Here is a 25,809-nt window from a genome sequence, read left to right as displayed (position 1 = left end):
CAGCTGCTGCTCTGATTCTACACAAGATCACAGGAAGTCTGTGTTTATCTCTCAGTCACAGCCTCCATGTACCAGGATGCATTGGGGCAGACACACACAGCCCAACCAGCACCGGTCAGCAGCTCAGTTTTTAGATGGTCGCCGCTGGCTGTATTCCCAGCACAGACACACACCAGGAAGCACCTTTAAAGCCTGAGGCCTGCATGTTGGCAGCAAGCGCTGTGATTGGTTGACAAGGAAAAGTCGCTGTTAGGAGGCAGGGTGGAGTTACAGGAAGTGCAGCAGATCTTCGTTTTGGTTGGAGGTAGGTTTGTCTAAAAACACGCAAATTACATAAGACCCTTTCCAAGCAAAACACGCACATGTTCCTATTTCAAGGACTGGACATTCACCCTCATGTGGTGTTTTGAACTCTTCAGACTCTAATGGGTCGGACTCCTCCGTCCACCCTTCGCGCATGTATTCTCAATTCATTTGTGAGTGTTATCAGCCACTGCTGCTACCACCAGTTAATTTGAGGACTGGACTCTCCAGAGCCAGCGGAGCACTTCCTGCATCCCTGACAGCTCAAAACGAGAGCACAAAAAAACCCCAGACTGCTCCAAAGCGTCCCCACGGGGAGGACGGAGCCAAAGAGCGGCAGCAGTCAATCAAGCATGCAGTTAAAACTTCTCCTCTGCTCATTTTCCCTGCACACCTCCTCACTCTCCCTCTGGATACGAAGGGCAAACTGTCTAAAATGGAAATGCTGGATACTGTACACACTCTCAGCTGTAACACAACGAGCAGCTTCAGCGTTTAACTTTGAACAAAAAAACACACAATCCTTCAAAGAGAGCCTGCAGCTCCGGGTCCTGGAGTGACTCAGCTCTGCAGCTGGATTAAAGCCACTGTTTGCTTCCACTAACCAGCATGAGCAGCATCCACACTCAAAGTCACCCTCCGCCTCACCTGATTCTGTCTGGCACTCGGTGGGTCTGGTTGCCGTCGCTCTGGCAGTTGCCGGCGTACTGCGCCCTGCTGGTGGCCCCCTGGTCCCTGCGCAGAGCCATGGCCCCGTGGGTGAGGACGGAGACGCCCTTGGCAATCCGCCTAAAGGATTAGTAGAGAGAGAGGAGAGAGAACAACGTGAGACAGACATGTCTGCAGAGGTCTGTTCTGACACTGCTGAGGTCCACAGAAACGCAGGGGGAGGACAGTCGACGGATTCATGAGGAGAATAAACGGACTTAGAGCTGAACCTGCGAAATCTGAAAGAACACGTCAGGCGTTTGAATGATGAGAGATAATGACATCTGCCCTGGATGGAGCTGCTTCTACAAACGAGGCTCTATTCTGATCTGGAGTTAAAGGAACATTCCGCCAATTTCTAAAGTCTAACCATTCACTTTGATGTATTGATGAAGTGATTAGAATTTGGTAGTGGAAGGTCAAAGGTCATGGTCTATAAGGATGGAGGATGTCCTGTCACCATCCGTCCTAATCTGAACTGACCAATCAGCAGACGTTAGCAGGATGCTAAATTATCTTAGCTCAGAGTTCATCTCTAATGTATAATCAATAAAAATGTGAAAAAATGTGAGCTTTTTAAAATGATCTTTAGCTCCACAGCGCCCCCTAGGTGAACTGCAGCTGGTGTTTTAACATGAACAGACCCTCGTCCACTGTCCACATCCATGTGTTTGTTCATAGCAAAATGTCTTTCTATCAAAGACATTCCAGCACGTTAACATCAGAATGCCTTTATTTATCCCCGAGGGGGCGTTCTTTAATTATTAAATTATGAATTATTTTTCTTTATATGAACTCTTCTAAAGTCCCAGTGATCCTGGAGCGATGTAAAAAGGCCACCGGCTGGTGAACCTGCATCCTGGACATCAGCTGATGGATGATGAGGCGTGAAGGAAGCAGCTGATGGTGATAATTTAATTCCACTGTGACTTCAGACACAACACTAAACATCCCGCGTCTAAATTTATTTATGTGTCGAGCACCCTCACATCCAATAAAACATTATTAACAGACTCCGTCTGTCTGTCTGAGGACGGCTTAATAATAGATCAGACTGATCTGCAGGAGGCCACCATACTCTGTTTAATAAGGCCGGAAAGTCAACACTGATTTACAGCACCGATCACATCTGATTCTACATGATGCAAAGTAAAACATTAAAGACCCACAGCAGCGTCCTGCTTCAGTGTGCTGGAAGTGTGACTGATTCTGAATCCATAAAGCATCTTTTACTTCCACATCAGCACTTGAAGCGAGGCGGCGCGGCCAGTGGAGGGTTCAACAGTTCACAACGCAGCGAATAAATCTGAAGTGCTGCCCTCAGTGTGTGGTCAGCTGAGCAGCAACAGCACGGGGATCCTCTCCTCCATGTTACGCTGACTTTAAAGAGCTGATCTCAGCAGCCGCAGTCATAAAGCACTGACGCACACAGCGCACCGCCGAGGCAGGGCCGACACACTCCAAGTGTTTATCACTGTGAGGACTGGGTGCACCCAGTGTCCAATAAAACAAAGCAACCCACTCCATCGATTAATGGTGCGTTCAGGCGATCCTCATCAAGTCATTAAGCTGCGAAACCATGTGATCGAGTTGATATGAAGCCTCACTGTGCGTCCATCTATACGTCACATGAACTAACATATAACAGTGAGTGTTAGACAGGGCAGCACCATGTGACCCACAGTCAGCGTTCGATATGCTGCCCTCTGCACGGTGATTGATCGATGAATCCTGACATGTCGTGGACAAAGGAGCGGAAAACGTCCCTAACAGTTCAAACCTGTGCCTTAGAGCCGATAAAGAGGATTTAGATGAGGACTGGGTGTTTACACCACTGACACATCCACCAAAACTCCAAATATGGACAAACAGGGGGAGCACAAGCGGGGTTTAGGGGGGCGGGCGATCGTGGAAGCAGGAAACTCACGCTGTGATACAACAACCATCTGACGCTCAAGCGGCAACGCCCATAATTATGCGTAATATAATTAAAACGAGTGAAAAAAAAATTCACCCCCATACAACTGACACTAGAAGAGAACCTATCATCTGAGACAGAATGTTTTTGTACCAGGCTGTAAACATGTTCCTTGCTGTGAAGTTTTAACATGGGAGTCTATGGGAAATGACTCACTTCTGGAGCCAGCCCCCAGTGGTTGCGGCATGAACTACAAGTTTTGACACTTCCACATGGACTTCAGGTCTGATCCGCTTGGTTTACACTCTGCTCAGCTCACCAACCTAAACAGTCCAGAATATTCTGGCCAATAAAATCATAGACCTCAGGAATAAGTCAGCCCACACGAGTCTTAAGTATCTATCTGAACTTGTTTAGCGCTCTTCTATCAGCAGTCAGGGCCCGTAGGAGGGAGCTGCATCAGCCTCGGTGCCGCGATGCAGCATCTGTGTTTAGGCAAATCACACATTTCTGGAAATCTGCAAGCTGGAAGGGACCAAACGTCTCAGCAGCCTGTCACAGCAGAGAGGGATGTGCCACAGCCTCCTGTCACATGTGGGCTGATGTTTGGTGTATTTGAGCTTTCTGTCAAATCAGCAGTTCAGTTTGAACTTCAGCTGCACTGAGATTTAGAAAAATGTGAGCATCTTTGCTGGCTGTTATTGAGCTGCAGCTTCCTCCGCCGGCCTCTCCTTTTATGACTGCGGGTGGATTTAACAGGATTGAACTTTTTCACCTGGGCGCTCTTGGTCAGTCCATTTAGATTAGATTAGCTTGATGATGCTCGTGGTGAAATCAGGTCCGACTGCAGCAGAGAGTCCATCACTAAAATGCTGCAGGAACGGTTTATATGAACATAAGGAGAAGGTTTATTGATGCTTCTGTATTTTTTCAAATCAGCAGGTTGGGTTTTAAAGGCTCAGCCGGCGAACAGAACCTGCTGTATGTGTAGCTTCTCAAAAGAAACTAAAAAATAAAAATACATAAAAACAGTCATCGCTATAAACAATGACAAAAACCCATTTCTTTTCTCAATATAACGGTCCATCCTCTTCAGTTATTTAAGAAAACTGGATGTCAGCAGGTTTCAGTCGACACACACTGCAGCTTAGATAGCGACAGCCTGTGCAGCTTTTCAAATCAATCTTTAGTCTCAAACCAACAGAGGAGGTTTGGTGCTCGAATCGAACGGATCATGTCTGCTGTCGTCCCAGCCTCAAACACGTCCTGCCGCTGATTGATGGATGTTCAGCATCATGATATCATCACTATATATATATATCAGTATACTTTTATTTCCTGAAACTTGCTGAGGAACAGTTTACTTAAAGGAATATTTTGTCCTCTCTTAAAAAAAGTCAGCTGCAGTTCCAAATATGACCACTAGAGGCTGCCTTCAACTGTGAGTCAGTCAACATAAACGTCCACGTTAACCTTTTCACTACCATAATTACAACAGTTCTCCTTTTTTTAATGATTCTGTCAGAAAACGTTCTTTGCATTCATTATTTTTCTTGTTTTTCTTGACAGATGAAATAAATTAAATAACTTTCAGCCTCAGCGCCGCTCCTTTACATCATCTAGGCTTCAATGATAAAACTGACTGCAACTGCAACAGAAACTCTGCTCGTACCTGCGCGGCTCGTCCCTCCAGCCTTGCGGTCGGATAGCGAACAGGGCCTTGGGCAGCCCCTCCAGGCCCAACCCGGACAGGGCCGGCCCCACAGCGAACCACATGTGACTGGGCCCGGCCTGACCCGCCGCCCAGGCGGCCCGGAACACCAGCTCGGCTTCCTCCAGGGAGCAGTACAGCAGACGGACCTGCAGGAGGAGCAGGAATAATAAAGCTCTTTAATGTTAGCTCCACACACAGATGATATTCATTCATACATCATCACGCTCGGTGCGCTCTCTCATACTCTCTTTATTATTTTTTGTTAATTTTTCTTCCACAGGGAGCTGCACTTGAAAAATGACGCCTCCTGGTCTGCTTGCATTTCCCCTTCATACATTATTAAAGAGGGAGAATTGAATGGAGGGAGGGTGAGATTAAAAAGACAAAGTGGGAGTAAAAAACTGGAGGAGTGTGTGTGTGGATGCTGAGGGTCCTTCAGATGATTCCTCAGAGGAAGCACTTGAGGAGAATTTGCGCCACAGTTTTCTGAGACAATCCACTGAATTAGTCGAGTCTGATGGCAGCAGGCGCGCGGATAACACCGCGTCAGAGAAGACGGCGAGATGACGCCGATCCCTCCTACTCAGCGGACGGCGTGAGGCGAATCCCTGCCGACCACGTCTCTCCGGGCGGCCGGCGTGTATATTTAGCGTGACGTGTCTCCCTGCTTCCTTCCATCCTTCACACAGAATTCTAATTCTTTATAATTCCGTGCCATCAATCACGTCGTTAGCGCAGGTGTCTCATTTTTCAAACGCTGGACATCTCATTTTGGAGGAAAACATTTCATTTAGATCCCCGTGGGTCTTCATATTTTATGGTGACAGAGCTTAACCGCATCAGAACGAAGCCCCTCTCCATGAAACACACACACACACAGATCCATCAGAGCCGGGCTTTGCTTCTGTTTGTGCCACTAATTATTCAATTTCACAATAAAAGCTTTGAGGTCAAAGGTCAGGAGTCAAATGATCTACAAGCAGATCAGAAAGGACCACCTTATCTGTCCTTCAAGGAGTGCAGACGTGTTTCTGACTGCTCCCGCTCTGCTCTGCTCTGTTCTGTTCTCTCTTGTCCTGTCCTGTGATTTTTGTGACTTTTTATTCCCTGAACACCCTGCTTTGCTATCCTTAGGATAATTTTTTTGACATGGAGCTAATAAATTGGTCGCTCAGTGCATTGGACAACATTTTCTCACAAAGGAAGACATCACCGGGAGAACCCCTCTGCCCTGAAGGGACATTTGCTGGTGGATATGTCCGTGATTCCTGGGAAACCTGGCGTCTGGTATGTCTCCAGCCACTGACCCTAGAAGATGTGGAGGATCTATTCGTCTATTGGACATTGGTAGTAGGCACTTGCGTGGGAGCTGTCCTGCTGTACCGAAAAGTTGGAAAAGCCGCTGCTGGCAAATTGGCACTACCGCTAAGCGTGGACACAAAACAAGACCCTGGGCTCATGGGACCTCGGAACTCGGAATTACATCAGAAGATGGACCGGATGGAAGGGCTAATCTGCAAATGTATTTTCAAGAGCCAAAAGGGCGCCTTGAACGGTCGCCCTGGTGCTTTTAGTGCACTCTGGCATATTCCTAGTAATGTGATTCTCACTTACCTGGCAATAAACTCGATTCTGATTCTGATTTACAGACTTTACAACGGCCTCATCCCAATGAGACACAGTGATCTACTGAGTGTGTTGGTCTTTCACCCAGCAGCCCCAGGCCTGTGTGTTTTGGTGAGGTCCACCTGCATGTTGCTGTTTCCCCCTCATGGTTGGGGTAATGGCCGCTCTACACTGTGCGATGTTTATCAGTCTTAAAAGACCATTGCATGACACACTGTGCGACGTGGATCTAATAAACTTTGGAAAGATGTCAGTTCGTACGTCAACATGTGAGGAAGAGGAGGAGGAGGAGGAGGAGGAGGAGGAGTGACAGGTCGTAGCAGCTGTCACTCTCTGAGACACTCATCCTAACTTTCTGACCCCGCGACAAATTTTATCTCAGCTTGTCTTTGACAGCGGTCGTCGTGGGAACCTGCCTCACAGTGCGACCTACACCCTGCATCTACACCCTCTCTCTACATCCAGTTTCCTAATGATGCTAACATGCACGTCTTTGGTGTGTGGGAGGAAACTGGACAAAACCAATGCAGGCACCGAGGGAACATGCAGACTCCACACACCATTAAACTAGCGTTTTCTTAACCCGGACCAAGAAGTTCTAATGCATAAACCTACCCAGCAACAGTTGGCCCATTTACACAAGGGCACGTTTGACACAAACACTGCACAGCGGCTGTGAGAAGTGTAAACTAATATAACAAGTTCAACATCCTTAAATGAATACATCACTGTTTACAGTTCGCTCTGTTCCCCTTCTGTATTCCATTTACTTAATTAAAGCTTCACACTCAGCGAGGCGGCTTCATCGCAGAGTTAGAGGGAGGAATGCTGCCGAAGAGGAGTCTGCTCCTCTCTTCCTCACCATGTGACACACGGTGCAGCTGAGCAGAGTGAATTCAAACCATCCAACGCTGCGAGGTTGCATCTTCATCACTGAAACGACTCCAGAGTCTGGATGCTAGCAGGATGACAGCAGCAGTGTGTGTCCCTGCTTTGTCACACACTTGTTCATCTGTAACAATAAACTTAAAGAGAGAAACGTCACGCCGCCGCCGCCGCCATCTCGCCTCCCAGTCACAACACACAGGAGATACAAATCATCAGCTGACGTCTGCGATATGCTAATTGGCGTCGCTAGGCTTTGAAGTAAAATAAATGGCCCGTGCAGCACTCCAGCCTCACAGATTATGCATAAAAGACACGAAGGATTAATAATTCTGCATTAGCGGCGAGGGCGAGAGAGAGAGAGAGAGCGAGGCCTGTCAGGCCGGGGAGCTTTATTTATGTTTCCTGAGAGGCAGATGGACTCTTTGGAGGGGGGGTGAGGCGTTGGAGGCCAATTTTAATTTCAGGTGTTAATGGAATACAGATTGTTCACGTCCACGTACTGTCTGCTTATGAGACACGTTAATTTATGATGAGAGAGAGGAAGCAGGAGAGGACGAGGAGCGGGCAGGAAAAAAAGGACTGAGGATGGAAGAGCTGCACGCACGATGATGCATGGAGGACGGATTACTGCTGTGTCCCTACAGACACACTGTTCAGGACATTTTTGTCCTCCAAGAGTAATGTTACTGTTTAATTTGGCCATAACTTTCACTATATGTCAGCAAACTGAATCATTTTTGGTGAGCAAGCTTAATTTTACATATATTTTTGAAATATCATGTAAACATTTTTCATAGGTCAAAAGTACACTGTGTGCTAATTTTACAATTTGTTGAATTTAGTGGACAAAAACGTCCATGTGCAGTCAGAACATGTGGTTATAATGGAAGTCTATGGGACAAAAACGTCCACGAACAACACATAAGGGAGAGAAAATTTAACAGAAAACAAACATTAAAGTCAATGTTGGTTGTTACTAATGTTTGACATGTCCAAGACTGCAACAAAGGGTTAAAAAAAATTCCAGTCCACATTTAGTTTTTCTATTAAAAATTAGCCATTTTTTTTCTCCATATATTGGCCCGCCCACTTATGAAATTGGTGATTAAAGGGTTAAATCCTGGGGGGAAATTATTTTTTTTACTACTTTCGATCGATTCAAAGGTGTATGCAAAAAAAAATATGAAAAAAATATTTATCTGATGTATTTTTAAAACGTTTTTCGTCCACAACAACAGGAAAGGGTAGTGTTTACGAACGGCGCACAAAGGGTTAAATGCAGCTAAAAGTCTGAAGTATGGAGCCACGGAGGGGACATTTTAACCTACGCTACCATTCAAAGGTTCCTGTTCCAGCAGCCATCACTGCTGGGTTCTAATGCTACATCGTGTTAGCTAATCGTGCTAAAGGCTAATTGATGGTTAGAAAACCCTGGTGCTGATCAGAGAAGCTGTAAAACTGGCCTCAAACGTTTGAACAGTAGTGTATATAGCCAGATTCATGTATATAGACAGATTCATGTATATATAGACAGAATCATGTATATAGACAGATTTATGTATATAGACAGATTCATGTATAATCTGTATATAGACAGATTCATGTATATAGACAGATTCATGTATATAGACAGATTCATGTATAATCTGTATATAGACAGATTCATGTATATAGACAGATTCATGTATATAGACAGATTCATGTATATAGACAGATTCATGTATAATCTGTATATAGACAGATTCATGTATATAGACAGATTCATGTATATAGACAGATTCATGTATATAGACAGATTCATGTATATAGACAGATTCATGTATATATAGACAGATTCATGTATATAGGTGTCAGCACAGCAGAGCAGCCCCCCCCCCTCTAGCCAAAGCATGAAGTGCACTGCGCCTTCTTTTATGAGCTATTGATCCGAGAAGTTCATGAATATTTTCAACTTCAGTGAGAAAGCAGGTGCAGAGCAGAGCAGGCTTCAGAGGAGACAGGCCGGGCTGCTGAGCTGGCCCACTGTGGCTGGAATATATGCACATATCTGCTGAGCGTGGAGTCATTCAAAGTGGGAACAGATTCATCAAAGAAGGACCAAAAAAAAAAATCAGGGAAAAACAGGTTTGTATGTATGGACTGAATGCATCGTGCATTTAACTCTGCATGATTTCATTTAAAATATAATTTTATCATTTAAACAGTTAAAAAGATTCTGTAAAAAAACAAAAAACTCTGCACTCAGATCTTTGGAGGTTAATCTAGAAGACCTGTCAAACCTTATCTATAAGAAGTTTCCGTGTGTTGGTCAGATGATAACACGCCGTTATCTGGAACTTCTCTCTCCAGCTTCCCAGCTCATCGACCTTCTCGGCTTCAAAGCCCGTCAGAACGTAGGTCATGATGCTGAAGATCAATTTGACCAATTAATAAAGGAAAAAGAGGTGACGGGAAATAATTCACTCTGCTTCTGCGGCACGCCGGCCCTGAGGGGAGGTGAACACGCAGGACGTGTGTTCATATTTATCATGTTCAGATGGATGAACCTGCAGCACCAAGCCGCCGAGACCCTCCAGACCCTCAGCGCCCCGCTCATGTTCCCTGCTGCTGGGGTGGGAGGAGTTTAACAGCAGCTCACACTGGCTGCACCTGACATTTAGCTGATTCTGGAACCGTGGTTTGTAGGAACAGCTGACATTTCCGGAACATGCCGGTTTGAAACCGAAGCTGCAGCCTGAATCCAGATCTGATCGAATGCACAGTCCCATTAACCACGAGGCTGCTTCACCTCCTCACGCTCACATCTTCATATCCCTTTCATTACATTACATCATGCTCACTTTCTTGCTTTCTTTCTTTGTCGGACTTCGTTTTAACAAAGGTCATTTACACTGAAGGATGAGAGCGAGGACTGAATGTGAATGAAACTGTGTAGAAAAGGCGGCAGGCGGAGGAGGCGCGGCTCCATCAGCGCCCTCCATAACTCCTTCCTCCATATCAGATGTGTTCAAACATGGCCGAGGTCACTACTCCCCGTCTCCTCTGCACTGTGTGCATTCATACATGCACAGACGTGTCCTCGTTTGCGACCTTTAATGCTGTTAAAAGTTGGGAGATGGATGGATCGCCATCCCGCCTTACTTCCCGTCTGATCACCAAGAACCTGCAGCGCTGTGATACCGTGTGGTCACATGAGCACCTCTGCTTCTCTGGTGAACATCTGTCTAAGTCCTCAGCATCGTATGAACTGATGGTACATCAGAATGTTTCTGATGTCTGTCGCCTCAGGCTGCACAAGAATCCATTTCACGGTAGGAAGACGGACTCTTGTGCCTTGACGTGTGCAGTAGAAACGTCAATAAATCACCAGAACAATCAAGCCGCCCTCACCTGCGCTTCGTTGTCTTTCAGCAGCCGCTTGGTTCGCGCCCCGCCCGGGTCGTCCGTCACGTTCAGAACCACCACGCTCTTCTTCTCCCAGCCGATGAACGAGCCGTCCGTCATGCCCTCCACCATGGCCAGGAAGTCCTCGTAGCCGTGGTGCCGGGTGGTTACGACGGAGAAGCCGGTCCAGTCGTACTCTTCAAGCACCTCGAAGATGACCTCCAGCTGGAGCGCCGTGGAGCAGGTGAACTGGAGGTAGATGGAGCCGCTTTCCTGAAAGAAAAAAAGGAAGGGGACGTGGTGAGGAGACATTTTCTATCCGTCCCCTTTTCACATCCCACTTAGAACTGAACGTTCAACTGAAGGTTCTGACCCGTGCGCCACTCAGGCCGGGTGTAACAGGGACTGGGACTCGTCGCCATGGTAACTGAAGATGGCAACAGCAGAAGCGGACAGTTTGACGCTTGTAAAATTCATTTTAATGTTAAGAACTTGTGTGTTTTAAGACAAACTCTGATCATAGCATGACTGCGTTCATATCAATCAACTATTGATCACATCTTCACATTCATAGTGTGTGTCAGCAGACGTTCATGTGTGAACACGGCTGTCCTCTGACACCCCATGCCACATGTGTCTCACACAGAGTGGGACATTTGTGTGAGACGCTTCAGCGCTTCTTCCCTTCAGCGTTTCCAGGTTTGACATGTTGGCAGCAGCCTGATGGTGACAATGCTCCCTGACTCTTCTCATTCATGCTGCATAACCCACACATCAGATCAACACATCAGATTTAGGACGAGGTGTGTGTCCAAACCGGTTTGTGTGGAATCACCTCACTAACCAGGCCTCACCAGCACCATATTCAGGCCATTTCTGGCTGAAGTTGGAGCCCTTCATACACACTGTTCTGACTGTGCGTCCTGTAACACGGAGCTCTTGTCTGTCTCTACACGTCCTCGGCTTCAGAATGAGAAAGGATGTCGGCCTTCTGCAGTCATTTTACTGTGGGCAGAGCAGCCTCTCGCTCCTGACAGACACGGGGATTCATCTCTATCGGCTGTTCTGCCTTTATGTTTCTGTTCAAACCGGAACGAAGCAGCAGGATGGGAAAAATCCATAAAGGCTGAAAGTTGGAATGAAGTCAGGAGCTTTATATGGGAGCTGTTAACAATAATTATTTAGATCTTTAAACAAAGAGACGGAGGGCTTGAATTAATCATCAAGGCTCCGCATGAGAGTACACACGAGGCTGATCACAGAGGGGCCATCCTCCTGCACCGGCAGGGCTCACCCCGGGTTACACCGCACCAAACTGGGTCAGATATCAAACCAGCAGCCTGATTTATCATGTAGGCTCGTCATCTGAGAGCGGTGCTGCTGTAGCATGGAACACAAATCAATAAGTGTGTGTGTGTGTGTGTGTGTCCCATCGGAAGAAGGAGCTAAAATCAAATGCTCTGCTTGTCATGTGAGCACTCAGCTCAAACAAAGAGTGACTGACGTCGGCTCCCATGTCTCACATGCAGAAGCAGAAAGGTTGATTGATTCCTAATGTTTTATCAGGAAACTGACATCACAGAGAGTCCCGCAGGCAATTAGGGACGGATTTAGTTATTTCTCAAAAGCAGAGACACTCAGAGAGCCGCCTGAATCGCAGCGGAACAGGAACAACAAGCATCATTCTGCTTCTCTACGGCTAACGCTAAGCAGCAGCCTGCTAAGAACAATGAAACACTGAGGAGGGATTTTCTGACCCCTCTGACAGCACATCCGAACGTTTTATATGTAAGGATGAAGGGTGATGAAGGGTTAAGAGGTCAGGAAATGTCTGAATACATTGATTGATTAATCACAGAGTGTCAATCAATGATGCAAACAATCAAACACTCACGCTAAAATCCTGTAAACTGACCAGAGAAGAAGGAGAGCACCGGTCGGAGAGACAGGTGGGGACAATGGGAGCAGGGACAGGAAGTCCAAACAACTACAATGATTACCAAAATAAAACAGGAAGTACAGGAAGGAACCAAGAAACATAATAAAAAGACAACTTGATCTGAACCGTGAGATTTAGGGTTTAAATAAAGTTTAAATGGTAAAAAGTGGGTCCCATATATTCCAACAATAACACCGAGTGTGAGGGCACTCTGTGTTAACGACACACACTGCAGCTGTTTCCTTTTATTGTTACCTTAGATCTTCCCCCTTACGCCTGCATCAAACATAAGTCAGACCGAGGGGCAGCACATCCAGGGCTTCAGTCATAACTTTCAGTCCTAACATCACACCCAGGTGTAAACACAGCTGGTGCACTCCTGACTCCTGATCTGTTCAGTTTAAATCAGCAGCAGCCTCCAGAGTCCATGAACGGGGTTAATTACATTCAGACTTCACATTCTGCATAACTAAAGCTGCTGTGACATCGTGAGCTGTCACAAATGTTTCCCCACTGCTGCTTCACCTCTTTGCCTGTAGTTGGATTAAACGTGAGTTCAGGTGGACTCAGGTGCTGCCAACATGGTGACGGATGAGTCCGATCAGGTCTTCAGAGACTTGGGGGTGATGACTAGGGATGGGAATCGAGAACCGGTTCCAACTGACCAATTCCATCGGAATTGTACGCCTCCTACGTTATCGATTCTAGCATGATATCATGTAAGGGTGCAAATACGAGCAACATGCTAAAACATTTGTCAACCCAGCATGGAATTAAATACCAAGAATGTCATGTGTTCGACTGCCTGCAGAATGCTAACGTCGCTAGCCAAAGCTCCACTCCGACCTCCATTGACGATGGTAACGTTCACATAATATCCTGCATTAGCATACTGTCGCCTTGCAACTGCAGCATACGCAGTTTTTTTTTATTAATAAAGCCAAGCTACATATAAACATCTCTCAGTCGTGTGCAGACACAAGGTTGGGAAAAATCAAAGATTGCTTTTGGTGCAGAAGACTGTGTAGAACTTCTTTTTTGCCATTTAATAAACTATTCAGGAATCGATAAGAGAATTGATAAGGAATTGGATTGATAGGCAGAATTGATATTGTTAAAAACGTATCAATTCCCACCCCTACTGATGACACAGACATGTTGGATGCTGAAGGACGATCTTTGTGTCCCCATGAGAGGTCGGACAAAAGTGCTGCTTAAAACACATGGATTCTCATTTTTCTCCACTTTAGGGGTTAAATTACAGGTTTAGCTTCAGAAAAAACACGGTTGTGGAGAGGCTGGTACCAGAGTTCAACCTTCTGCTTCAATCACAGACACTTTGAGAGTCTGATGAGTCCCTGTGTGACACGGCGGGACACAGAGCGTCTTAGCTTATCTAATATTTTCCACTTCAGGAGTGGTTCACTGCAGGATCGCTCTTACAGCAGTCATTGACCTCACTGTGAGCAAAACTTCTCAGAAATCATCAGGGCATCATTCTAAGAATCCTGTTCTCTCACAAGGAGCTCTGAGTGTCGTGAAGCTTCATGAACAGCAAATCAAAAAATCAAGCACTCGAACATCGGAGCTGTAGAAAAGTGATCAGTCCGCCCTGTGAGCGGCTCCTGATGACATGTTTTCAGATGATCCACTTCAGACTAATTGGCTCCACTTAATAAACATCACACCTGTCACGCTGAACTGCTTTGTTAGCTTGATGTAGTGCTTATCGCTAATGTCCGTCAGCTGAACGTTAGCCTTTGTCACACAGATTAAACAGCTGGAGAGATGATGCCCATTCATTAGTCTGTAACCGCCAGCGTCCTTTAAACAAGGTGACACTGCACTCACTGTGATTCATGGTTTGAGCTGCAGCAGCCTGAGCAGGAGAGGAGTCTGTTCTCCACACACCGGGCTCCAAATGATGTCACATGACTGACGACAGAACTGGAGCAACTCTTCTTCGTCAGCGCTCACTGATGAGCTCACAGCAGAAATGTTCTGAATCTGAGAGCCTACGAAAACTCTGATGGAGCTTCACAGCACGAACTGTAAAACCACTGTTTGACTTTCCCCAGAGTTCTCATTGTTCTGTTGGACAGGAAGTCCGCCATCTTGAATTTGGTGGTCATTTTTGGCGATGTGTGACCCTGCTACAAAACTTTTCACGCCTCGCATATTTCATCCAATCCATCTGAAATTCACTGTGTGCACTCAGGACACCATAGGGAATAGACGCATTCCAAAACTCTTTCAAAAGTTTTACGGTGCAGTGGGGGCGTGGCCTCAAAGTTGACCATTCGCCACTACAAAGGAACTGGCTCTATTTGCTGCAGTACCACCAACATACTTCATGTGGGCAAAATCTTACAGTACTGCTGTGGACCCGAGTCTGAACAGATATATATGCTTAAATTTCCATTTTTTCCATCTTAGGCAGAATAAAGATTGGAATTTTAGAATTCTGCCAAAAAACATTCTTAATTTTGAAATTAAAGGAACATTTTTAAAAACAGTTCTTTTCGGTCAGGATTATGACTTTAAACTCACAGATTAAATACAAAAAAAAAAAATAATTTTTTTTTATACAAATAGGCAAAACTTTAGCTTGTATCCAGTTTTGGTAAAAAAAGTTTTTTTTTTTTAAAGTCAGAATACAGAGATTAATATATTTTTACACTTTTTTAAAAGATTTTTTTTCTTTTTCTCTTCAAGTTATGATGCCTGTACCCTCTGTGTTAGCTGTGTTAGCTGTGTTAGCCGTTAGCTGTATTGTCTCTGACACAGATTTGTCTTCCTTCCACTGTTATTTAGTCCATGATGCAACCATCAGTAACTCCTTTTGTTTTTACCTGTGGCTCCCGTCCCAGGCTGGCCCCTCCGCCGACGGCGACCACAGGAACCCCCGTCTGAGCAGAGACGAACTCCAGCATCGGGGCCAGGGGGGCGCGGTTCGGCGGCGGCGGCCTCTCCTCCTCAAACACCAAACCCTGGAAGAAAAACAGAGACAGACGGCGTTACATCAGCCCGCATTCATCAAAGCTCCCTTTATGCTGCAAATACATTAGAGGCTGAATCAGTGAGCAACATATTAGAACAATGAGTTCACTCACGTTAGATAACACCTCCTGTTATCTAACGTGAGTGCTTCCGAGCTTCCGTCTGTGCTGAATATCTATCTGTGGACAGGCTGTTTTAAAGTGATCAGGCCTGTGGACAGACTTCCTGTCTGATGCTCCAACAGGCTGCTGTTTAAAACCACCCAGCTCTCCATGATTAGTTTTTTATCTGTGTATAGAAACCCTGTCAGCGAGCTAACGCTCGGGGTAAATGAGCGATGTTGCCGCTGTTACTTTACATAATGACGGAGGTGGAGCGCTGGTAATTTGAGGCTGGCTTGATGTCTTTAACGCCTGTTTTTCTTGTAGTGATCCGGGGAAGCAAATTGAAGCTAAGTGCAGCTGACAGCTCAATTCTCACAGGGAAGCGTTTCATACACAGACGTGTTACAGACGGGACCTGCAAATAAGACCGTCAGCGTTAACTTAAGAGTTAACGTCACACACGGATCGAAGGCCTTTCTAATCAGACGCTGACATGATGACAAGCTGATGCATGAAGGATGCCAGTTTCTATTGATGAATCAATGAGTGAATGAATGAATGAGTGAATGAATAAGGAACAGGACAGTGTGTTGTTACCTCTGCGTGTGTGCAGCTCCCATCCAGCCACAAGACTCCATCACTCATACTATGAATGGATGAATGAAGAAATGAGTGAACGGATGAACAAACAGCACAATAGACATGAATGAAATGTTACCATGGCGAATCTTGTGCCCCCGCCATTCCCAGCCTACCCCACCCACCTGATGATCCATTAACATGAATGTGTCTATGGGGATTGACTCACTTTTTGAAACCATGCCTCTAGTGGCCACTGGAGGAATTAATTTCTTAGCTCTGCTGTTGAAGTTGGCGTTTAGAACGCTGTTGGCCTTTTGAACGCCAACGTCAACAGTCAAATGAAGCCCTACTGGCCTCCACAATGACCCCCCCCCCCCCCCCCCCTCACCCCAACACCACACCTCTAAACCGCAGATCGTTGTAGTACATCAGGACTAACAGGAGGGGGCAGACTTTTCTTTAAAGGTAGGGTAGGAGATTTCATTCTGATGCACTTTTTGTTAAATTACTGTAACTTCTCTTTACAATCCGATAGCAACCGATTAGTTCGGCAGTTTCACATTAAAGTGAAGAATATGAATCATCTGAAGCTATAAAACACTAAAAACATCAGCCAATCCTCCGGGTGGACCCTGTGCGGAGTATTGGCTGGTTGTCACTTTCTTCCTGCTCTTTGCACCAGAGAGGTACGTGCATGATGGCCGAAGTCACAGACTCGTCTTCAGGTGATGCGCGTCCATGTGATTGGAGGCGTGGCTTCGGGGTGAGCTCCAAGAGAAAGGGGCGTGTGTTTACTTTAATTCTGGCTGACTCTCACTGAGTTTTCAGAATCCCCTCCCCTACCTTTAAGAATTCTGATGGAGGGCATGCTCAGCTGTTTATCTGCGTATTTTATGACATTTACTCTACCATTCAAACAGCTGAACTGCTGTAGAACTGCCTGGTGACCCCAGACTTTTGACCGGCAGTGTATACCTTGGACAAAAATGCGTATATATGAGTTCGACAACACATCAACACAGTGAGGGTACCTGCAGAGGAGTGGTGGCCAGCAGCTCGCACAGCTGCAGCAGCAGCGTGCCCGGGCTGCTCTCGTTCACAGACAGGTAGATGACGTTGGCCTGACCCGACGGCGTCATCACCGACTCCCCCATGAGCGCCGCCAGGTATGATGAGGAGGGAAAGGGGGCCATCTCAGCCACTCCTGCCAACGAAGCTGTATCTGTTACTCCCTTTCCTCCTCCTCCTCCTCCTCCTCCTCCTCCTGCTCCCAGACCGCTTCCCAGACCGGGCCCCAGCCCCGGCTCGCCGACCCCCGCGCCTCCCACCGCCGCCGTCTCCGGGAGCAGGGAGGAGCCCGAGTGGACCACGGCGATGTTGACGCCACCCGAGTCCCTCTCTCTCTCCCGGGGCCGGAGCAGCAGGGGGGGCGAGGGGCGCGCGGGCCCCGTGCAGGCCAGGACAGCCAATAGCAGTGAGAGGGTGGGCCTTGGGGCCACCATGGGGTAAAGGGAGGGCCAGTGGCAGCTGTCTGATGGGGGGGTTTGGCAGGTGAGGCCCGGGCGGGGTGGAGGGTGGAGGGGGGGGTGATTTTTGGGGTAGTGGGTGACGTCTCTCGGGGGAGGGGGGGGAGGGGAAGGCGGTGGGGGAGGGAGGAGGGGAAGGGGTGGGGGTGGGGGGTCGGCGGCTCACAGTGCTTCACCTGATGAGGAGCGGAGACCCTGAGGAGGAAACAGAGAGGGGGGGTTACTGGGTGAATGACACACATCACGCCTCATCACCTGGCGCAGCGCTCCGGCTCCCACGCCATCAGAGCGCCGCTGACAGCGCCACAAACATGACAGCAGAAACCACACAGTCAAACAAGCTTAAGTAGGTTAGCACATGGACAAAAGTATGTGGACACCCTGCTTCCCTTCCCAGTAAACCTTTGTAAAGTCTGATGAAGGACAGGACAGACTTCTTCCACAGTGAAATATGAAGGTCAAACACACAAACCATGACCATCATAAAGCCGTCCCTGTGTTCTGTGTGGAAGCACATCATGCAGCTCAGGCCGTTTCCTCGGAGACAATAAGTTCACAAGGCTGCTTCTCATCTCAACAAATGTGTGTTTTTCCCACAATGCAGCACAGGCTGAGGTCTGAGTCACAGCACGCCGGCGTGTGGACGGGCCCAGAGGAGCAGGCGGGAGCAGGACCACAGAGAGTCCACTGAGAAGGGAAGGAAAGCTAGAAGTGACCTGCAGGTGATGGAGGAGGAGGAGGAGGAGGATGAAGAGGAGGAGGATGACCACAGAGAGTCCACTGAGAAGAGAAGGAAAGCGAGAAGTGACCTGCAGGTGATGGAGGAAGAGGAGGAGGAGGAGGAGGAGCACAGAGTCCACTGAGAAGAGGAGCAGAGGAGGAAACAGAGAAATGACCTGCAGGTGATGGAGGATGAAGAGGAGGAGGAGGATGAAGGAGGAGGATGAAGGAGGAGGAGGAGGAGGATGAAGAGGAGGATGAAGGAGGAGGAGGAGGATGAAGAGGAGGAGGAGGAGGAGGAGGATGAAGAGGAGTGTGTATGTGTGTGTGTGTGTGGGGGGGGTGCGGCTGCAGAGTGTGTTTTGGAGAAGTGAGGAGGAAACAGAATCGTCACACTCGGGGTCACTGAACGCAGTCACGTCAGCTGACATTTGTAAAAAGGGAAAAAGTTGAATTTTCCATCTGACATTCTTCAGCTATTTATAGATCGTCACAGGATGGATCCATGAAGCTGGGCCCAGCTCAGCGGGCTCTGCTGTCCGCTCATCACCCAGACCTGTTCACTGAAGCACACGACGTTTAAACATCAGCAGACTCCAAGCCTGTATATTAAATATGTCAAATATCTCTTATTCTTCACTGTTTGTGTTTATTCACTCATTGATTTTCAAATTGTTCTATTTCTAAATTCTCTTCTCTATTTTCATTTCATAAGCTTTTCTTGTATGTCTGTTTTCTCTTATTATCACTGCAGAGCATGACGTCACAGGACTAACATGCATTTTTTTTAACCAGCCTCTAGTGGCCACTAGAGGAACTGCAGCTTTTAGCGCCTCATTAGCCATGGGCTGTGTCTGAAGTCACTGCCTGATCACTACATATGGTCCTATATAGGGTCTATATAGAGCCTCCGCCATTTTGTAGTGCTGTCCGAATTCTTAGTGAGAAATGATAGACCCCATATAGGGCCCTCAATGTATCCCACAATGCATCTGGAAAAGTAGTGTCCATACTTTTAGCGATATGTCCCATCATGCATTGCACAGACCGGCTGAAAAGAACAGGTTATGTCACCTGTCTTATAAATATAATGATGGTTTAACCCTTTCACTACTTTTGAATGATTCTGTCAGAAAATGTTCTTTGTATTAATTATTTTACCTGTTTTTCTTGACAGATGAATTATTATTATGTTATAAATGCTCAGAACAGTGTGTAATAACAAGAGAAGTAAAAAAAACGGATTTGAATTTTTATCACATTTCTCTTTATAAACCACAACTATAAATGTGCAGCGACAAGACAACAAGAGACAAATTAAACTCAAACTATTTTACATCAACTCTCCTACGCTCCACTAAACTCCCGCCCCGGGCACACACGCAATGTGGTTATTACCGTAATGAATGTAATAGCGATGGAAAGAATCCGTTGTGAACATAACCAGAGCTACGGTAGTTAGTTGTAGTTTACACGTGTCGCCGGCAACAGCTCCGTTTAAGGAGGGTAGAATGTAGCATGACCGGTTGTGTTTGATTTATTAATGTTTGCCATAAAACATATATCGGGCTATAACGGCACAAATTATAACTGCTTGTTCAGCTGGCAGAGATCGGAGATGCGACAGAAAATGACGGAGGTATATGGCGCCCTACACTGCACTCCCCTCCCCACATGGGGAGTAGGGAGTGAGTGAGATCAAACACAGCACTGTTATCCATCCCTCCATGTTCTGAACGTTGCAACACTTATATTTATACAAAAGCAGAGGGTTCATTTAGGACTGATTTAAAGTGGAGCGGTGTTTCCAGTCCCTGTGGATGAAAAGTTAACGCAGGCTGACGGAGCCTGCTTGTGAATCATACCTGGGACGCTACACATCCTTAATACCAGCCATTAGTCACGCTGTTGGCCTTGGCTGTACTGTCTGTGCAGGCTCAAGCTGCTGACACTCATCAGCCTCGGCTGCGTGGAGGACGTGGAGCGGTCCGAGGGCTGCAGGCTGCCAAGCAGCAGAGCCAGACAGCTGGCAAGGTTCTGGCAAGGTTCTGGCACGGCGGCAGCTTTCAGCGGGCTGAGAAAAAACATGCTGCAGCCACAAAGATATCATTTAACTGTCTGCCCGTCACGGAGGAGCTGTGCCGTGCTGAGGTTACTCGGGGTTTATGATATCTCACGTAGATGAGAGAAGGCTGAAAGTTTGGGGAATAAAGCTGATTTCTGGCTGATACTGTCACTTTGATTAATGCAGATAACAGCAGCTTGTTATCTTTTTCCTCTAATTTTCCGAGTGTTGCAGTTGTTTTATTTTCTCCTCTTTGCTGCTGCAGTGACCCACTTTCCCACCAGCGTCGTTAAAATCTCATCTTGTTTTATGTCGTCTTATCTTTGCAGAGGACATGATTATCTGCTGTGCATCGATTAAAGCTAACACCAGAGCCGCCGAGTGTTTCAGGAGCACAACGTGAGAGCTGGTTATTTCCAACCCGTCTTCAAACCATGTCCGTGTGTGGTTCTAATCCAGCCGTGAAAACAAGAGTCACTCTCTTTCCAACCACAAAATACAAACAAAAGAAGCAAAAATATGTTTAAATCTCATGTCAGTCAGTTTTAAAGTACCTTTAGTTGCACCTGATCTGTAAAGACTGATCACGGGAGGAGGATTAGAGCAGCAGCATGGACACCAGAGGGAGAAAAACAGGCCTAACACCACAGTCTGCTGCCCCCAGTGGTGGAAAGTAACTAAGTATTTGTACTTTATTACTCTACTTAAGTAATGTTTTATACATACTTTCTCCTCTGACTCCATGCTGCAGCTGTTACCTGTCCTTTCTCCTCCACTACATGTCTCCAGTGTCTGTAGTTCCTTGTTCCATGTGATGAACACAGTGCTGGACTGATGTGAGGTCAGACTCTGCATGGAGGTGGTGTCACGCTGCCAGCTGTGTTTCTATAATGAGCCTCAGTCATGATGCCGGTGCTCTGGCTCAGTGAGCTGACTAGTTAGCTGCTGTCTGCTAACACAGGTCCATCCATGAATGTCTGATGAACATGAATCATCACATGAATCTACAGCAGGAACACTGACTCAGTAAAATGCTGAATGCCTGTTTGTTATCAGCAGCCTCTCTGTTCACTTGATGCCCTCAGCCTGCCTCATGACACACAGACCTGTCCACAGCTGCTTCTGGACTGAACATGGACATTAACACATGCTCCATTTTCATTTGATTATTTTAACCTGTTCAGATCCTTTGCAATGGAAATCAATCATATATATTCAGTGTGTGAGTACTTTTACTTTGAATACTTTAAGTACATTTAAAAGTACTTAAGACTTTTACTTAAGTACTTTTAAAAGTACTTAAGACTTTTACTTAAGTAGGATTGTTGATGCAGCACTTCTACTTTTACTCGAGTATATATTTTGCTGGGTAATTCTACTTTTACTTAAGTACCAAGCTTCAGTACTTCCTCCAGCACTGGCCGCTCTCTTGAGTCCTGCACCTTGCAGCTGCCAGCAACCAGCCCAGGAGTAAACCTGATGAAGAAACTCAGATGAGCCGTGATGATGAAACTTTCCTAGAACATCTCAAGAGAAGCTACATGTGTGAAAAACACAATTTCACTGCAAGCATGGGACCAACTGACTGAGTAGAAATATTGGCAGAACTAATGCACTTCTGTCGCAGCGCACTGTAGGAGGAGGAAGAGGAGGAGGAGGAGGAGGAGGAGGGATGGTGCCAGCATGAGAGCAGCAAGCTCCATACGAAACTCAGTGAAAGAGCAGAATATAGAAGAACATGAAACTCCCGGGCGCCATAAGCAGATGTAATTAATACGCAGGGGAGCCGGTGCTCGCTCTGCCCTCGGAGCAGGAGGTTCAAAGCTCCTGAGGACGTGCACTGTACTCAGCTTTGTGGGTAAGCTGACCTAAATTGATGTTGATTGATCGTAGTGCAGACTCCCGACCGCTCAGCCCCCCACCTCACCCACCTCCCCGCGTCCAGGGAAAATCTGCCACTGCCTTTCTACATATCCTCATCCAACACTTCACCCCGAGGCTGGCGATGGCGGTCGATACGCCATTTTTACCTTCACAGATGACACAAACAGCACAGTGTGCACCTGTGCAGCTGTATGTGTCTGTGTGTGTGTGCTTTCACAGTTGCAGATGCCTGAACTGCTCCAGGTCTGCTGCAGCATCCCCCTGCGTCTCAGGCAGCAGCAGCAGGCTGATTGATGATCAATCATGCATTAGCAGCCTTCACACCAGCACCAGCAGAAAAAAACACTCCCTCTCACCAGCACTGCGACGTGCGACACCCACAGCATGCTCCGCGTCCATACCGCTGACAGCGCTGCCGTGCCTCCCGAGGCCGTTTGTGTGGGACGCGTTCTGTTTTCCCAACAACAAGCTTCATTTGAATGCAGATTCCGACACATTCGCTGCCACCACAGCTGTTCCATCAGATGTTCCATGTTTGTTTTTATTAAGGCCAATTACATGTCCGGTCCAGCAGCATAAACACCGAGCAGGGAGTGAGGTCTGCAAACAAACAGCCAGAGCTTCTCTTTCTGTTTGAATCAAATATTGAGTTCATTTTAGGAAACACTGCTGTGCTTATGCAAACGGCCACAGTGAGCTAATGTCGTAGCTTTGTGTGCTAGTATCAAAACAATCAACCTATAATCTGGACCAGAACACACGAGGGGTGGGGTAGTGGATCCACCCCGTTCTTCTCTGCAGGGTTACATTAAACTGATCATAGCACAGGATGATGGAGGAAGCTGCCCGACACGCCACCACCGGCGGGTTTACAGGGACGCAGTAACACACTTGTTGGACCTACAATAGAGCCCTGGGGTACACCACGGGACATTCTACAGCCTGACGATGAGTTCACTGTACAGGTCCAGATGTTGACTCTGTGACACCAAGAATGACGGCAGCACAGAAGGTAAAGAGCAGGTCCAGATGTTCAGCAGTTATATGAATAATAATGACCAAATTGTTTCATCCTTTGGCTGGGTATGTGACTCATACATTGGTAAAATAAACAAATTTGAAATAAATAAAAATAAATAAATCTCCCCCTTCGTTACACATTTTTTTGGCTGGTGTGACCTATAGTCTGGAAAATATATATATATATATATATATATATATATATATATATATATATATATATATATATATATATATATATATATATATATATATGTATATAAAGTACACAGTGAGCAGTGTGACTGTACACACTGTGTGATGTATAGCTGTACCATAAGGTGATAATAAATATGGGGAGTATTATCTGTTCTTCCAGCTGTTTTATTAGGGAAATTAAACATGATTATTTTCATTTTTTAAAGCAGATGAACATCATCAATCAATCATTTGTGAAGCCACAGAACAAAGCAGGCTGGCTGAACACAACCAAACATCCCGTTTAACAGAGTTTCCCCTGGGATTAATAAAGTCTGATTCTGATGTGGAGTAAACTGCAGCATTTCCTCTGTGGTCAGGCCAGCCTTCCTCCTTCCTCCCCTCACCCTGCTTTTTTTCTCCATCTCTCTCTCTCTCTGCCTTCATCTTCCTCCTCTTCCTCTCCTGTGGGCCATCAGAATTCATTACGGGCTGAGCTGATTCATGGCTGAGTCCCACATCATTGAAAGCATGGAGGCATGCCTATAAATCTGCAGCTACACACACACACACACACACACACACACGCCATCAAAAATCCACCGCGTGCACACTTATCAGCATATCAAAGACACGAGCACCAAACAGAGCATGAGCGCAGACACACGATACACGCAATTACGGCCAGAGACGGCCAGAGGCGGCCATCAGCTGCACGCGTGGCCTCAACCCCACACACCATCATTACAGGCAGCGACCTGCTGTGTGTGCTGCAGCAAAGTACTCCCGGCTTCATAACACGCAGGGGGGCATGAGGTCCCTCTGCTGTACAGACACTGTGCAAATAATTACTTTTCTGTGTGTGTGTGTGTGTGTGTGTGTGTGTTTGGAGTGAGAGATGCTGGGCAGAGGATGCAGCTTCTACAGTAGGAAGAGGATTTCATGTTCCGTTTTCCTTCACCTGTTCAACAAAAACTACAAATAAATGAGCGTTTGGATTAACTCTACAGAGGCAGATTATAATCCCTGCTGCTCCATCATGCTCCATCCGCTACCAGTTCTAAACCACGGACGCCGGCGAGGTTTCTGTGCCGCCACGTGACTCAAGCTGAGACTGATCATTTTGTATAATATCAAATATTGACGTCACCATGTGCATGAACTCTGAATTTAAGCCCATATTCAACCCGAAACATGTGGGAGGAAATGCTAATGCTAACCAGTGCTCCAATCACAGCTGTTCTAATGAGGCTGTGAGGAAGTACTCTGGTATTAGTGAGCTCTAACTTGTTTTTTCCCCGTGTGGCGGCGACTTAAAATGTCTGCCATGGAAAGAACCTTTTTATTATATGATGAAAATAACTATGTTTCTCTTCAAAGGTCAGACATCCATCAGTGAATCATGTGAGGATCAGGATCATTATACTGCATGTTGTTGTCACTTAATTTACAAGGACACTGTGTGTGCGTGTGTGTGTGTGTGTGTGTGTGTGTCTTGCGTGAATGAAATATGGGACAGGAAGTGAGCCAACCGAGGCCTTGACTGGGTCTACTGGAAGTTAAGGAGATGTAAACAGAACAAGCCAATGTATCATCCTCGACTCACTGAGCTCGCCAAATGTCACACACACACACACACACACACACACACACACACACACACACTTCTTAACCACTGCCTACACACATCCTCCATCTTCCCCTCCGCCTGCTTTCGCTGCCCTCCGTTACACACTCCCTCGTTCCATTCACTTTCTTTAATTAACCCTCCTCCTCCTCCACTCTGCTTCTCCTTCCCCCCCCTCAGGCACAAATGCATGCCAAGGTGTTGAATTGCACTAAATATCTCTGTCTCTCTCACACACACACGGAGCAACTTTCTTCATAAACGAGCGTCACATTAAAAAGAACAGCAGCTCTCTGTGTGTGAGTTCTGGGAAACATTAATATTCTGGATCGCTTTAAGTCTTTTTTCCTAAAACAATCATATCAAGCACCGCTTACATTAAGCTCAGGGTAATTTCACTACCTTTATTTCCAGCCTCTTATCTGAGTCACTGTAAGTGCTGCTATACAGGCTGTACCCAGTGTCTTTTATTCTGGTCTATTCAAGTATCTGGACATTTTATAGGACAATAAGAAGAAGAAAGTGAGTTATATTTCTACATGAATGTGTCCATACGAAGCTGCAGCAGAGATTCTCAGAGGAGCTTGTTGGAATGATGGTGGGACACTGTGACTCAGACACCTG

At 46.5% G+C, this 25,809-nt stretch overlaps 1 protein-coding gene across 1 annotated transcript in view; it reads right to left on the bottom strand.

The window, feature by feature from the left end:
* The window catches only part of grin2da (glutamate receptor, ionotropic, N-methyl D-aspartate 2D, a), a 95,380-nt gene extending 77,712 nt beyond the window's left edge, over positions 1–17,668 (bottom strand). The window contains exons 1-6 of the mRNA XM_028420049.1: positions 17,198–17,668; positions 15,333–15,470; positions 10,608–10,814; positions 5,514–5,539; positions 4,602–4,817; positions 952–1,092 (exon numbers count right to left, since the gene is read on the bottom strand). Of these exons, the coding sequence (XP_028275850.1) occupies positions 952–1,092; positions 4,602–4,817; positions 5,514–5,539; positions 10,608–10,814; positions 15,333–15,470; positions 17,198–17,668 (1,199 nt within the window). The remainder of the gene's footprint in view (positions 1–951; positions 1,093–4,601; positions 4,818–5,513; positions 5,540–10,607; positions 10,815–15,332; positions 15,471–17,197) is intronic.
* Between the last annotated feature and the right edge of the window lie 8,141 nt (positions 17,669–25,809).

Source organism: Parambassis ranga, chromosome 2 (assembly GCF_900634625.1).
Source record: "Parambassis ranga chromosome 2, fParRan2.1, whole genome shotgun sequence".
Classification (NCBI taxonomy): domain Eukaryota; kingdom Metazoa; phylum Chordata; class Actinopteri; family Ambassidae; genus Parambassis; species Parambassis ranga.
Note: the sequence above shows the minus strand (reverse complement) of the source record. Positions and strands in the feature narration are given on the sequence as shown.